The sequence below is a fragment of the Phallusia mammillata genome, chromosome 7 (assembly GCF_965637545.1).
Source record: "Phallusia mammillata chromosome 7, kaPhaMamm4.hap1.1, whole genome shotgun sequence".
NCBI lineage: Eukaryota > Metazoa > Chordata > Ascidiacea > Phlebobranchia > Ascidiidae > Phallusia > Phallusia mammillata.
This window is the reverse complement of record NC_137258.1, coordinates 11,948,434-11,963,891: the sequence shown is the minus strand read 5'-3', so window position 1 is coordinate 11,963,891 and position 15,458 is coordinate 11,948,434. Positions and strand designations below refer to the sequence as shown.

General features: G+C 37.0%; 4 protein-coding genes across 4 annotated transcripts; 2 read left to right on the top strand and 2 right to left on the bottom strand.

Moving 5' to 3' along the window:
• Nucleotides 1-826: 826 nt before the first annotated feature.
• On the top strand, nucleotides 827-1,517 carry LOC145237926 (transmembrane protein 230-like). Its single transcript, XM_080100926.1, has 3 exons — nucleotides 827-902; nucleotides 963-1,239; nucleotides 1,322-1,517. Exons 2-3 carry the CDS (start codon nucleotides 1,028-1,030, stop codon nucleotides 1,455-1,457), a joined length of 348 nt encoding a protein of 115 aa, XP_079957052.1. The 5' UTR covers nucleotides 827-902; nucleotides 963-1,027; the 3' UTR covers nucleotides 1,458-1,517.
• On the top strand, nucleotides 1,517-2,051 carry LOC145237925 (p53 and DNA damage-regulated protein 1-like). Its single transcript, XM_080100925.1, has 2 exons — nucleotides 1,517-1,745; nucleotides 1,810-2,051. Exons 1-2 carry the CDS (start codon nucleotides 1,527-1,529, stop codon nucleotides 1,987-1,989), a joined length of 399 nt encoding a protein of 132 aa, XP_079957051.1. The 5' UTR covers nucleotides 1,517-1,526; the 3' UTR covers nucleotides 1,990-2,051.
• On the bottom strand, nucleotides 2,033-9,790 carry LOC145237923 (mitofusin-2-like). The gene is made up of 15 exons (XM_080100923.1): nucleotides 9,489-9,790; nucleotides 7,572-7,649; nucleotides 7,213-7,482; nucleotides 6,932-7,035; nucleotides 6,655-6,826; nucleotides 6,288-6,426; nucleotides 5,758-5,942; nucleotides 5,323-5,395; nucleotides 4,936-5,139; nucleotides 4,262-4,408; nucleotides 3,899-4,064; nucleotides 3,553-3,650; nucleotides 3,342-3,482; nucleotides 2,597-2,802; nucleotides 2,033-2,446 (listed from the first exon to the last, which is right to left on the bottom strand). Exons 1-15 carry the CDS (start codon nucleotides 9,663-9,665, stop codon nucleotides 2,210-2,212), a joined length of 2,397 nt encoding a protein of 798 aa, XP_079957049.1. The 5' UTR covers nucleotides 9,666-9,790; the 3' UTR covers nucleotides 2,033-2,209.
• Nucleotides 9,791-10,034: 244 nt separating this feature from the next.
• Nucleotides 10,035-12,736, bottom strand: LOC145237924 (uncharacterized). The gene is made up of 3 exons (XM_080100924.1): nucleotides 12,569-12,736; nucleotides 11,653-12,196; nucleotides 10,035-11,521 (listed from the first exon to the last, which is right to left on the bottom strand). The coding sequence occupies exons 1-3, from the start codon at nucleotides 12,687-12,689 to the stop codon at nucleotides 10,351-10,353; spliced, it is 1,836 nt and encodes a 611-aa protein (XP_079957050.1). The 5' UTR covers nucleotides 12,690-12,736; the 3' UTR covers nucleotides 10,035-10,350.
• Between the last annotated feature and the right edge of the window lie 2,722 nt (nucleotides 12,737-15,458).

Genomic DNA, 15,458 nt, shown 5'->3' with positions numbered 1-15,458 from the left:
CCTCGTGATAAAAAGCCTAACGTGATTCTTGCAACACATATAAAGCAGATAAAATAAGTTGGAATCATTTCAACTAAAATGTTACTTCTCCAAGAACGACTTCTGTAGAATTAGCCAAGTCAGCATCGTTTTTTTTTTCATTGCTGTGCTTTTTATCATGGAGCACGATGTTTGTTTGTTTCGTTCGCTTTTTACGGGGTTCACATCAAGGACGCTACCAAGGACGAATCCCGATCAGATTTTTTGTGTCTTTACGTGGGTCGGGCGCTTTGGACCATTTGGAAAAAAAATGACCGAGCACGATGCAAGTGCTCCACGGTTGTAGGCTACGGTCGACGGGCGCCGCACATCAGCGCTATTTCTTTAAAATAGTTTACCGCTAAGTGTCACGCTTCACAACGCGAAAGATAAATTTCCAAAACGCATTTTTTTACCTGTTTTCCATAAACACCCCTGTTGCTAGTTGCGACATGTACAAACACCTGCGATATGTAGTTTAAATTGCTTTGTTTTACTGCAAAAGTCTGTAAGAAGCTGGGACATAAAAATGAGCAGGCAGCAGCAGTGGTAAAGGCAACATATAAACTAGTCTTAATCCTGTAGTGTAGAGGAAATGGTATCATTATGAACAAAAATAAATCGATTTAATAAACTTATGACGCGAGAACACTTTATTTTCTCCAGGTAGGTAAAAGAAGGTTAATGATGAACCATAAGGATCGATAAAAAGTAAAAAAATAGAATGGTCCGTGACAGATTTATTTGCTTGTTGATTTCTATGGTATTATATCGTTGGTCATGCGCGTCATGCGTCATCGAAGTGCAAATAAAAAAGATCACTAAAAAAACTGGGGTTCTGTGATAAAAATTAAAATATTTTACAGTCTACAGAAGTCAGCAAAGTATTCAAATCAGGTTAATGTTATGTATTGTGTAATAAGAGTGTGTTTTGATTTGTGTAGATACATTTGAGGGTACGTACAAACAACTGCCAAACACTTGTGTGAAGAACAGACTTGGTTGTGGAATGTCAATACCAAGTGTTCGATATCAGAAGTTTACCAGGGCCTATGGTTCTGGTTCTGAAGGAGACGTTTACACTGCATTACAGTTTAAAAAATCAGAACCCAAAGTTCCTTGGCGTGCAATTGGAGTAGCAACCGTTTTGTTTGCAGTAGGTTCCACTCTCATTATAATTGGTTCCTTGTTATTGACTGGATATATTGATGCAGAATACAGGTGTGGTAACTTGATGTGTTTGCTATACACTGTATACAATTATAGTACAGAGTCTAAAAAGCGTGCATGTTTTTATACACAGTGATCGAACCTGGCCTGTTTTGATTTTGGGAATCATTACCTTTTTACCAGGCTTTTATCAACTTCGAATCGCTTACCTGGCTTGGATGGGCTACAGTGGTTATTCATTTGATGACATACCAGATTACAACGATTAGATAACACACCAGTTTTGTGACATTTTTTTATAATTATACTCTGTTGTTTGTATTTGTGGTGCAACAGAAATGGCAAGAAGTGTTGATTTTGTGTTAAACTATTTGCAAGAGCTAGAGGAGCTGGCAGAAGATGTACTTACCGATAAACAAACTATTGTTGACCTTAACAAAAGGTGCAATGCCAACAGAATGGCTTTGACTGCCATCAACAAAAAAGTAACTGCTCCACCAGGATCTGCGGATAAAGCTTGGGTCAATTTCGGAGGAATGTTTATTAAAGTATCCAAGGTAGAAATTTATTTGCTTCTTTTTTCATTCACCCTTTCTACGGTTATGTTTTTTTTTTGTGCAGGAATCCACAAAAGCAATGTTGGCTGAAGATCAAAAAGAATTGGAAAACAACATAAAAGACCTCCGGACCAAGCTGCCAGCTAAAGTAAACAAATTGAGAGATGCAGAGGGCAAAGAAGAACTCAAAGGCTTTAATCTGGCACCTATTGATGCTGCTGACATGAAAAAATTAAAGATTTAGCAACCAAATCCTGTTTTACACATGCAATATAATCACTGTGCAATTACATCAACAATGTTTTATTGGTTTCTAAACACGAAAGCATCAAAAGTTAGTAGAATTAGTTTGTCAATGAAGAATAACACTAAGAACGAAGTCTGGCAGATTTATAGATAGAAACACATCACAATTTGCACACTGCAAAATGAACCTAAAAACACATCTCAAAGATGTTTTTCATTTATGTTGCTCCATTTCCATTGTATGCAGGAGCAGTAACCAAATATGACTTGGTAAAAGTGTCCAACTCAGATGCAAGCCATCCAGCTTTGTTTCGTAGAGTTTTAGATCTGGTCTGTGCCTTAACCAGATGCTTGTGTTGGGCAATCAGGTTTTCGCATTCATTCTGTATGTCCAAACGAACTTCATCAACATCAGTGCATAGTTGTGCCAAAGTCCCAGACAATTCTTGCTGAACCTATGAATCATGTAGAACACAGTCAATTAAAGCTTTTTTGAAGTCCAAAATAAATAAAAATATGTCAATTTTGAGGCTTTAATTTTAGTTAAATGCTAGAGTTTTTAATGTGTAAAACAAAGTTTTTATTGTATGAAAAAAATGCAAAACCTGATGTGAGCAATTGGTGCTTGTAAAGCTGATGACTAAGTTCAGTTTGTCTGAAGCATGTTCAACAAATTGTCGCTTTAATGCACGTTCCTTTGCTCTGGAGGTCCATGTTAGTCGCTCATATGCATACAAAGTTCCATATGAGGCTGCAGCAAAGGCAACTGCTCTCCAACCAATCGTTCTCCAAAAGAGATAAGGTACCATTCCTTTAGAAATAAATAGTTTTAAAAATCCATGTTGGATTAACCATAAAGTCACCACAAAAATGCATGCTACTGTTTTTACAACCTGGATTGTTTAGGGCAAGTATGCTTAATCTATGACTATGACTGCAGTTTAATACATTAGGATATTGTGTGCTGGGGTTGGGATGTCAGGGCTGAATTAAAAATACTGGATTTAGAATTTTAAGAAAGATAATCCTAGGATCAGGAAAAAAAGAGCTCAAATTTTGCGATTGTGATGTCCCCTTTTGTGCGTTGGTGGCTGTTCATTGATAAAATGGCTTTGCTACATACACCGCCTAAGGTGGTCTGAAATAAATGGGATACATTACAGGTCAAATAGATATTAATCCAGGTGCTATATGCAGAAAAACAAGGCAAAAAATGTATTTCTGCGTAACTGAACTTTGAAACAAAAGCATAGGCACCCTGGAAGTAAGAACCTGTAGTAATCAAAAGCAAAAAAGTTGCGCAACCCATGTCAATGGTAAAACAAGAACGAGTTGCATGATTTGTCTTACCCAAACCAGCAACAAACATGGCTGAATGACTGTTGGTAAACTTCATGTAACCAGAAGCAAGTGAATAAAGCAAGTCTTCGGCAGGGTAGGGTTGCACGTTGCCATGCAAACCAACATGATCAACAGGTAAACCAGGATGATCTTTAAAAAAATAAATAACAAATAAAGACAATGTAAGTAACAAGCACTGCATAAAAAGTGATAAACATACAAACAGTGGCTGGTTTGGTTGATGAAGCAGCTGCCACAGCTGGATCTGGAGTCAAACCTCCAAGTCGAACTCTTCTTGCATCTCTTGGTCCAATAAATCTGAACACATGAATACATGTTGGGGGGACAATGCCTAACTGTGTTAAAACCAAAACTGACAAGGTTACATTAAATGAGTTTGAATATCGGGTTGTTGCCAGGCATACTATAAAAAACTTTCCTTCTTGCTCATTAAAGGAGCTTTTTGATAAAATGTGGAAGGTTGTTAGTTGCAAATTTTTCAGGGGTTAGTATCTGACATGATCCTTTCCAAAATATATACCAAAAACCTTTCAAATAGAGTTTACCTTGCCATTAATTGATTAAAACCAAGTGAAAACTTAAATTCAATATCTTCTTGGAAGTCAGCACAAAGACTTGCACAGTCAATATCATATGAAATATCAAAACTTGGCAGTTGTGATGCAGATCGAACCAAAGATCGGAATCTTGATGGATCTGGTTGAAGCATATCTATAAAACACAACATATTATGGACCTCAACTTTCTGATGCAAAAACTACAAAAAAAGTCATTTAGTTTTCAATGAAATTTTATGTGTGTATCAACATCACTTTCTGGTCTTGCATTAGGTTTAATGTCACAAATATGTTTCTGGATAAGCAATAAATTAAGAATATAAACATAGTTAAAAGACCATATCTAAATACCATTGTCCACTGAACTTGACCCATCATCGTCATTTGTCTCTGGTAAAACTAGCAGAGGCTTGACAACATCAATCATGTCACCACGGTTACGATCAATCTGGCGTTGCAGAGCTGCACTACATCTTGCAGACAAATTTCGTCCCAAACCTAAACAAACAAACACAAACTATTTATTAGTTTGTAATTATTAACTAACCTGTTTCTAAATGTATGGTTACTTGTATGGGTAGTGTCAGCCAGACAGACTTAGTGACCATTTAAGTCGTATAGCCCGATATACAGAATACCTGATCAGGGTTAAGTCCCACTGTTGGTTAACTATATGTAGCCAGTACAGATATACTAGGTAGGAATGGATGTATTTGGAATTTTTGCCAAGTATGTTCCCATAAATAAGTTTCAAAATGCATTTTTTGTGGATCTTATAGGTACAGTTATGAGTAAATGTAAATGCTCAAAAATAAAAATGTCAAGAGGAGAATTGGCACAATTCAACAACAAAAAAGTCAAAACTGTACATTGGGGTTTGCAGGTAAAACAACACTATAACATGATCTGAAATACCGGGCTTGTAGTTTTTGACAGCACCTTAATTCAAACTGCATTTGCTACAAGAAACAACCAATGCACAAGACTACATATATTGATCAACTTTACAAACACTAAAACCTTACCATCTTCCACATGGTGATAAAGTTCAGCCTTGTAAACGCGTAGCACCATTGGGTTAGGATGAAATGGACGCTGGAACTCATCAACCAGAAGTGGCAGGCGACGAATTTCATCTGTCATCGCTGTACGAACTTGACGTTCAGCCTCATTTGACAAAAGTGTAATATTTTGTTTGGCATCTGCTGTGATAATGCTCAGTTGCTTGTCTGAAAATGACATGTAAGTGTTTTTGTTATTTTGCTGCCCATAAAGACATAATCTATTTTCACAGTTTAGTCAGACAGTTTAACAACTCCTCCTGCTTTAAGTATAAAAACTGTTTGTGTAAAAACATGCACACATGAATGTTCACAAAATAGGTAACAACATTATACTGGAAATTGACAAACCTATGTATTCAACTCTTTGCTGGAGAAACATTTGTCTTTCCACACAATCTTTAAGTAGGTCAGTTGCTCGATTCTGTAAAAATCAATAAGATACAAAATCACACACACACACACACAAACATAATGCTTCAGTTGCAGATTTTCGTTTAAGCCTAATTTCATTGATTAAAAAACACTGTACAAAACATTTAAGTTTCCCATTCAGGTCCTATCTTTTTTCATATTCAAGGCCAATATCAAATCAGATATTTTTTATCTAACTGCGATGTTTGTACATTTACACATGTGTTAAAAAAGGCAATCAAATAAACAATGTTTAACAAAAAATTATTGAACATGTACAAGCTCTATATAAATCCAGTGAGGATAAAATGTTTTGGGTTCTGTTTAACAAGCTTCATAAAATCTGCATAGTAAATTCTCAATGTTTATTACATGAAGCCATTCAGCTCTGGAGTAAAGGGTGTCAATGATTTTTGATGCTCGTTGGGCATGATACTCAAACTTCGTGCGAGTTGCTGATCTTGAAATGCATTCCTCAAACTCTCGTTCAAAGTGGGCAAACTCCATTAATCTTGCTTTATACCCATCAGCCATGTTAGATGTACTGTCAGCTTTTCCTGAACATGACATACAATAACAGTAAAAAAATCTTACCAATGTAACTTCAAATTTGTATGTCATTATGTAAAGATTTGGAACACAACAGTGAAGGGGTAATATTAAAAACTCATTGCAATGAAGTTCTATCTAAAAAATATTTTGCACGAAAAAGTTTGTGTTGTTCGCCGAATATTTCCTAACTCTCGAGTCATGTTGAATAAGTATAAACCTTAATTATGAAAAATTATGAAATACCCACAAATGTTTTGTTTTGAATTATGCATTTTACGAGTGCAGTTTCCTGTTGTCAGCTTTAGTAAAACTGAAATGCTGCGTTAATGTATGCATACAGTATTATTTACCTTGCAGTTTGTTTATACGGGACTGTAAGGTTTCCTTCGCTGATACAAAAAACACCCGGTCTTTGGCTTGTTGCTTAGAAACCACTTTTAATTCGTCAGCTAGGAATGCTATTCCTCTTTCTAAGTGTTGTTGCCGCACCTGAAAATGCCAGAATTTATTTTGATGGCTACCAATCAGTAGCTAACTTGTCAACCTACAATGTTTAAATTATGTGGTTCTATTGCTAGCTTTTTGCACAGAAAACATACTCTGCACACATGTGTAAATTTTGGTTAATATTTATTGAGGGTCCTAATTCTTTGTTGCTGATTTATTACAAAGACAATTCAATTTGAATTTTACAACCTTAAAATTTATTTACATTACCTCTTCCATAGTTTCTGGTTCTGATGCAGAAGCGTCCCATCTATTGTTAAGAATAAATATGTTTGGCTTCGAAAGCTTTTCATTCACTTTGTGAAAGAAGTTTTTCTCAGCAAGCATAAGTGTGGACTCTGCATTGGCAACCAAGATGAACACATCAGCATCAAGGCAATAACTAAGAAAAGGATCGATTGAACAAAACAAAATGTACAAATGTAAACACTACATTTCAAAAAAAAAAATATAAAATATCTGTGCAATCAAATTGGCAGATACTTACTTGTCAATCCATTGGTCCAAATCATTGCTCACATCAATTCCAGGGCTGTCCAATAGAACAACCTCATCTTTCAGAAGTGCACACTTCTTCTTTGGCCAAAACACCTGTGGAGGCATACTTAGTATGCTTACACTCAAACCTTTGTAATACATTTTGTCAAAACAAAGATTTTATGATATGAAGCGGTCAGAAACAAAATGAGATATTTTCAGGGAACCATAGTTTTCATAGTTTACAAACATGAGATAATTTTTTTTTAATGTGACATTTCAGTAATATACCTGGATTAAACTATCATAGGACAAGCTTTCCTGGCTCAAAGCGTGACCAAGTTGGCTGACACTTTTTATACTGCGTCGCTCATTTGACTGTCCACAGAGAAGATAAGCACCATCATCAGCTTGCTCTGATCCAGGATTTTCTTCATCAGAACCAGCAACAGACAAAAAGCAGTTGGTAGTGTGACCAATACCACTGGGTAAGATTTTATCCCAAAGCATAGCATTTATCACAGAGCTTTTTCCATTGCTTGTTCTTCCAAAAAACACAACCTGTTTAACAACATTATTATTGATATGCCAAAATTTTTGAAAGTATGCTGTTTAACTTTAATTTGTAATGAATCAAACAGCAAAGTTACCTTCATATGATTTCTGGATATCATGTCCTTTATACCACCCACTTGATTTAGTGCTGCCAAAATTTCATCTTCCAATTCCTGACACGCAAATAGAGAGTTAGACCTAATTTGTACATAACCTCCAGTAGAAGCAACGCAGTAAAAACATAGCAGAATGGAAATAGTAGCATATATTTTCTACTTGGGATTTAGAAATATTATATTTTTCTTTCTGAAGCACCCAAGTAAAATCTCACAGGTTTAGGGCAAGTATGGCCTGGGTCGTAAGTCAAGTGTAACATGATGCCCTTTGTGTGGACAATTTTAGTCATAACCATTTTTCTGATAATTTGTTTTTGCAGCGGCTGAACCACCTATTGAAAAATTGCCTATTTCTGTTTTATACTTTTATTATGAGCATAGGGTTTTGATTAATTGTTTGCAAAACATTAATTTTAAGATTTTTCAGAACATGCTAAACCAGGAGTGTCCAACCCGTGGCCCGCGGGCCACATGTGGCCCACAGGAAGGTTCTGAGTGGCCCGCGTGGTATCTTTTGAAATGACTTATAGTGGCAGCTTAATCGCCTACGTAATTTATGACGAACTTTCATTCCGAAAAATTGGCATTTATTGATTGCTTTATTTCTTTGTTAATAGAGTAGTAATACACAACTGTTCAAGTTACTTTTATTGCGTCACAATGCACATTGTTACGCATCACAATTTCTACATTGTTACGTCACAATCTGACTCGTGCTTCAAGAGTCAGTCAGTAATGTTTCTTGGTTCATTGAGATAAATCTGGTATCAGCGACTTCCGCATTCTGCAGTGATATAGATTATGCCAAACAGGAAACAAAAAGCAAGTAACGCTAACAGAACTTTCCAAGAAAGGTTGACATGTGACTTAAATCCCCTGTAGGATCAGTAATTTCTGACAGCAATATGGAAAAATCGCTTTGCATTGCTCCATCGTCCATCTCACCGAATATTGCCAAACTTGTTAGAGAAAAACAGTGTCAAACTTCACATTGAAACGTCGACGTGTGGTAAATACTTTGTTGACTTAACTATATCTTGGTGTGTTTATTGTTCTTATAATTGTAAATTTCTAAGATTATAATTTTGGTGTGAGAATTTTAATTAGAAATTATAAGACAGCTATTTCTAAGATTCCAAATTAACAGTAACGTTCAAGTGGCCCGCGCAATCATTCGTAAACCGCATGTGGCCCTTTGGCCAAAAAGGTTGGACACCCCTGGGCTAAACCATAAAGTAGTGGTTCCTAATCTTGTTATCACCTGTAAACCCAGTGATGGGGAGACTTGAGTTAGTGATGTGACATAAGACTTGACTCGGACTCGGTATATTACCAACAAAATGGAAATTTTCTAACAGACGATCTGATCCTGTGTGATGCATAGTTATATTTTATTAATTATCATGAATGAATTAGTTGCTGCCACATGCAAAAACTTTCTTTCGCTGGCATTAAGCGTTGTAGTTGTCGCTTGGTTTAAACGAATGCAGTACATGTCAAGACTTAGTATTTGCAGTAAAAATAGTAAAGTTTTTAAAAACTCCTTGACTTGAGACTCAACTGATAGGACTTGTTACCTAACCCTGCATAAACCCCATGGTATTTACCATGCTTTCATAGAACCTTAACGATTCAGGCTTATTAAAACCTTATATTCAGGTTATCAAACTTAGTTCGTGTTGTGGGTCATATTAAGATTTTAGGATAAGAAATAAACATTCCATTGAACACAGTGTTCAGTGTTATGTCACAGAGAGAAACTAATTGGTGTTTAAAAGTGAGTTTAAACATAACATTTCATGTTAAGTCTTAATTGAAATAAAAGGCCAGACACGACAAATCTTTTTAACAATCTGTTGTGCACAATTTTATAAAACAACAAACAAACATGCTCACCTCGTCAATAATAAGGTTTTCATCACTGTTTCCAACATCGTCAATAAATTCTCCAAATTCCTCAATATATGAGGCAATGTCGGAAAAAATATTGTTAATTTTTTTCTTTGCGTTTGTAAAGTGCTTTAATGGGGAAGCCATATCGCCCATGGGTCCAGCTCTTTCCATTTTCATCATGTTATTACGACGCAGGCATGACACTTAAAAGCCATTCGAAACTATAATTTACGATTGCAAAAACTGGTAAGCAAAGTGCAACTAATCTTTTTACGAACGTGACCGCGAAAGAACACTCTCTCGCCTTTGCTCATTGGATTAGGGAATTTTTGTAAAAAAAAAAAAATTTTTTGTATTTTTATGTTTTGGAACTTTGTAAAATCAGAGCCACTGCATTTTGACTCTGGTTAAATCAGTAAATCCTAAACGTTTTTTGTCCAATGCAAACTAAATTGTTTCAGTGTATTTCATGTAATTTTCAGTGTAAAATTAATTATTTCTGAAACACTTTTTAGGAACATGATTTTTTTAATTGTAAACATTATTTAGATCAGTTCGTAATTTATACTTTATGGACAGTATACGTAGCAGACCGTTTTTTTGTAGCAACAGCATTTGTTACGATACATAAATATGAAAGTGATTTTTCGGCTTTTGTTGACATAAAAGAGAACAAAAAAAGAGCTAAAACAGATGATCGGGTTCCATGGAAAAATCCTCAAAAGGGGTGGCATTAAGTTAAAACGTTGGAAACCGAAACGAACACAAACGTATGAAACCATATGCATCAAAATACACTACATCACATTTACTAGGATACAATATTGCGCAACAGTAAACAAAACGGTTAACGCAAAACATTTTGCTAAAGACGACTATCAGCAACAGATCTGTCCTTAGAAACGCTGGGCAGATTAGTGCTTTTCGTTGCTGAGGTGACTGAGGCAAGTGATCTGCTACTTCGCTGAATGAACCACCTCACTCGGGAACCGCATAGAATTTTAAATTTGCGTAAAGTACCCACTGCCGCGTTGCGGAAATCTTTGTTCCGGCTGTTGTAAATGAAAATGTTCCATAAACTGTTGCACGACAGAATAACCACAGTGATAAACTCGAAAGTATTGAAGGCAGACGCAGACTGGGCATTAAGTAATTGAGGCCTGATGAAACTGATACTTGTTGAGAAGAACGGCGTTATAATGGCAACTAGAACGGGGACCATACTTAGCGTAAACACACCAACCATTATGATCAAAGTTTTGGCCAACCTCACTTCTGTTGAGGCACGTTTGCCTGCCTGACGCGATAGCTGACCTTGCAGTTTCTTTCGTTGCTTTCCGTGCTTGAGAGTAATGATCAATGTTGCTATGGAAATGCTCCACAACAGCAGCAGGGGCAGAGCAAAACCCACAATGTAAAGGTATAGGGCCGTAACACCTGTGGGGGTTATCAAAACCGACGCCACTAAATCGTATCGAAGAGTTTTCTCAAAAATCGGGACGCAAGAACACACGATTGCAAGAATCCAAATAACGAAACATGCCCTTTTTGCCCATTTCTTTGCCTTGTCTCTTGTGTACTTTAGTGGGTAATTTACAACAGCTAATCGGTCAATCCCCGCAATGGCAAGAGTGTAGATTGATACTGACAATGAAAACGTCGTGATAAATCCAACGAAGTTCAAGTACCACAGTTCAAAATGATTGGCAGCACCTCCACCAGGGTAATGCGGTATTGAGTCGTACCTGGTGAAGTTTTCAAACCTAACAACGTTCGCGTTCCTCGGTACGTCATAATAAGGTTGTCCCATATATTCTCTATAAGAGGTTATTTTAAAGAGAGAAGAAGCAAATGTCGGTATGACAACAGCCCCTACAAGGAGGTCCGCAATCGCCAAACTGAGCTTGTAAATTCCCTGACTGTTCCGCAGTTTGTGGTTGTTCAAAAATGTGACAATAACCAAACCATTTGCGAACAAAATAACAGCTGCCAGGATGCCACAAAAGACTGTAATGACGATCAAACTGGTTTTGCACCTGTGTCAAAAATATGTTTGTACTGCTAACTGCCTGAAATTCATGTTATTTAGTTTTTAGTATTTATCACAACCGCACATGAACAAACTAAAAGTAAACAGTAGTAAAAATGTTATACTTTAAACACTTACCAGGATGGAATACATAGCCAAGCAGAAACGTCCAATCTATTGATGTTTTCGGCGTCTACCCCGCACCAGACAAACTCGCAAAAAGGTAAAAATAGTCGTTTGATTTCATGAAAGTACCCAAAGGGTTTGGTTTTTGCCAAACTCGCTGCGTCGAACAAAGCAACTTGGATGCATTCATCTTCCAAAGACTTCAGGGTTAAGTTGGTCTTTCGCAAGGCTGCCATTGACGAGTTCCAGCTCACGTAATTGGGTCCCACAGTAGCCTGGACAACAGGGAGACATCGATCTTCAAATGCTGATCGGTTGCAAGTTCTGTCGTACACGAGCGAGGAGTAACGAGTAAAATCGAAAACTCTTTCCTTGCACAAGATTTCAAGTTGGGGACATCCACCTTCCTTTAGTTTTTCTACAAACTCGACGAAGTGAATTGAGTGTAGTACCCAGTATTTTTGGTAATGTTCGTAAGTCTGGTTGCAGCATTCTGGCTCAAGTGGGTTGCCCAAATACGGGTTTTTATTGTCGATTTTGCAGGTCTGGATGTTGACTGCAAAAAATGTATTGTTCAAACCTCAATGATTTGCTGCAGACAGTGCACGCTGTTTCGACCTATAAGGTCTCATCAGTGCAGCTGGTTCTAAGAGATAGACAGTTCTGATTAGTGTAGCCATCCAACGACACTCCAGTTCATTGGGAGTAACAGGCTATAAAGCCTTGCCTCACCCATCCTGTTTGATGCCACAATCTACAACATTGGCATAAACCATAGGGGAAACTGGTTTACTTGTCACCAGCTACACTAAGGAGATCTGTTAGGTCGAAACAGTGTGCACTGTCTGTATACAGAGCTATAGCTTATTATTTATTGACTTGATGCTTTTATGTACTTCAATGATTTAATTGTTGATTATGTTCTCACCATTTTCTTGTGTTACAGACGCGTTTCGCAACAGTCCTGATTTCTCCACCGTCACTGCGATCACTTCACTTCGCAAAATGGCCATACCCACAAAGGAAAAATACCATAGAGATATATCCATTTTATTTTATATATCTGACTAAAAACAACTGAGTTTAATTTGTATCGAATATATTTTACCCATGAACTGAAACACATACTTTACATAAATTGTTTTAAAACAAGCTGGCTGCGGTCAATTGTGACACCTAATATTTGACGCAAGAAGTTAGGCCACGTCATATCTTGATCGAATATTTCTACAATCAGGTTGACTGTAACAAGCTGCGGTAGAAACTACAGTCGGGCGCACTGCTGTTATTGAAGCAATACGAACATAATCTTGTGCCCTGCTGTATTGCCTGCACGCAATTTATAACAATAATACTTTGTCACGCGAACTTTCACCTTTTATCTCTCTCTGTCGTTTTTCGCACCTTATCGGCCATCCATCTCCAAAGTAATTGTCCCTCCGCACAAATGACCTATCTTGAAACTCAGTAAAGCGAAAAAACTCGTTGAACCTTTCATCCTTTCCGGTGCAAAGAACAAAAAACCTCTCTCCAAAAAAATCTAGCTTCTAATTTCTAGCAATTAACCTTTTCTGTGTTGAGGCTTGATTCTATTGCTTACAGCTCTTCTTCTGTTGGATAACATGTAAAGAAATCGTGTGTGACAGTAACATGTTCGATTGCTTGATTGTCAGCGTTTGGTCATTTTTGTGTAGTATGCACCAACTTTTACACGATCGTGCTGACCAATCCACGCTAAACTATAGGATTTTGCCAATATTTTTACAATCAATTTAAAACATCGTTGGATAATATACCATCCCTGACCGGGGGCGATTTTGCGAATCGTTGGATAGTGTCCTGAAATTGGTTCACTCTACGTCTATAAATTTAGTTGTACCAAAGCCTGTCTTTTACGTCGTTGCCATACACTTACAATTCTTTATGTAAAAATCACACATTAAAATTTAATGTTACAGTTTTGTCTACTTCTCCCTTCCTAACGATACGAAAGTGTCAGTCACACACTTGCACCTCGCACGTTACAAGGTTGATTGTTATCATAATTGTTAAGTTATGAATTCTTGATTACATGGTGATTGACAGGACCGCTCTGTTGCACCATAATATACTTCATTTTCTTAAGGCAAACCAAAGCAAATGGTACGTTGGGCAAAGCGGGATAATTAAAACGATACCATTCCATACATGGTTTAGAACAGTGGTTCTTAACCTTTTTGCTGTGGTTTCCCACTAAAGTCAATTAACAACTTCGAATTTCTCCCTTGGTTATTTTTATAATCATGTTTTGTGCCCTACGTTAACAAAAAATTTTCTTTTATGAAATAATTTTGTGGAGCGATTTGGTCTGAATCCTAAAGGTATACTGCAATCTTTTTTAGTTTGAAAAGTGCTTCTGGGAGAGATTAAACTTTTTGGAATACTGAAAAGTCTGCTCTGCTTGCATTAGTCATTTATTGCATCACAATCAACAAACGAAAGGCTTTTGTTTGCGCACAATAGCAAAGTCATTGATGGTTTTAGTCATCTCTGTGATGTAACAAACAGCCTTTGAATTTGAATGTGTCTTGTAAACCTTGATAAAATCAATCTTAGTAACTTTCAACGGTTAATTTAAAGCCGGATTTGAACTTTGTGCCCGAGTCTGCTCTTTGCAAGCTTACATAATTTCCCACCGAAAACATTGAATTTCCCACTAGTGGGAAATTTCCCACCGGTTAAGAACCACTGGTTTAGAAAATACAAAAAAAGAAAATGAAAAAAAATCATTCACAAATTCAGTTTACGCAAGAAAACAACGCACTTTAGTCAAAAAAGTTTTTCTGATTTAACTTCGGCGCAGCAGTTTCATATGCAACGTTTAAATCGACTATACAAAACATATTTCTATTCCACGTTTTCTATATTTTTAGCCTTGCTTCCCTAATCTCCTAAAAGCTTTCTTAAAAATTCGTCATCGCTCGTTTTAGTTAAAGTGTCTACAGACGTCTTATTTTTTCCCCGAGAAACTTTAACAGGACTGATGCAGATCGGTAGTAGCACGTTAGTACTGCAGTCACTCCACGGCGTCAAAACGGCTAAAAAATTTTGCATCGATCACCACGAACCCTAATTTACGCCATTCGCACACACAGTCACGTGACAAAAGCCAGTGGTCAAGTTATGCCTGCAGGCCGATATTAAAGTTTATCCATCTTAGCACAAACAGGAGAAATAAATACGCAACGCAAGGCAGGTTCATTACAAAACATTTAAGCTTCTCTATTAGAATAAATAGTGTTTACAGCAATTGTGAGCTTTGAAATGTGAGTAGCCTAAATGTAGATTGTTTTCCACCAGTTAAGTGAAGAATTATAATGAATTAGCGATGTTGATTACATAGGAGGTTAAACGGTTATGATGCGAAATGGAAAAGCAATATTCCATAGTTGCTGTATATAATATTTATATCATAGGCTACGTTGCGGTCGAAAAAAATATCTTGTCATTTCTGTAATGTATATAATAGAAGGTTCTGTAATGTATATAATAGAAGGACTTTAATTTAAGTGAGTTTTTTATCTGCGTTTTTTGTGCAGGGGTCACCGGGTCCTAACGGGTTACTTATTGGGGACACAGGTCCTGAAGGTTACTTGAAGGGGGGGCACGATCTATGAAAGGTTGAGAACCACCGCACTAAGCCATCGCTTAGCACACTTGGCCCAGGCAAAGCCTGATTAAGCGATGACTTAACAAACTAAACATGGTCTTAGTGAGCGAGGGCTAAGCCGGCGTGTAGTTTTTTACGGCATCCTTAAGCTCCGACTTTAGCCTGCGCC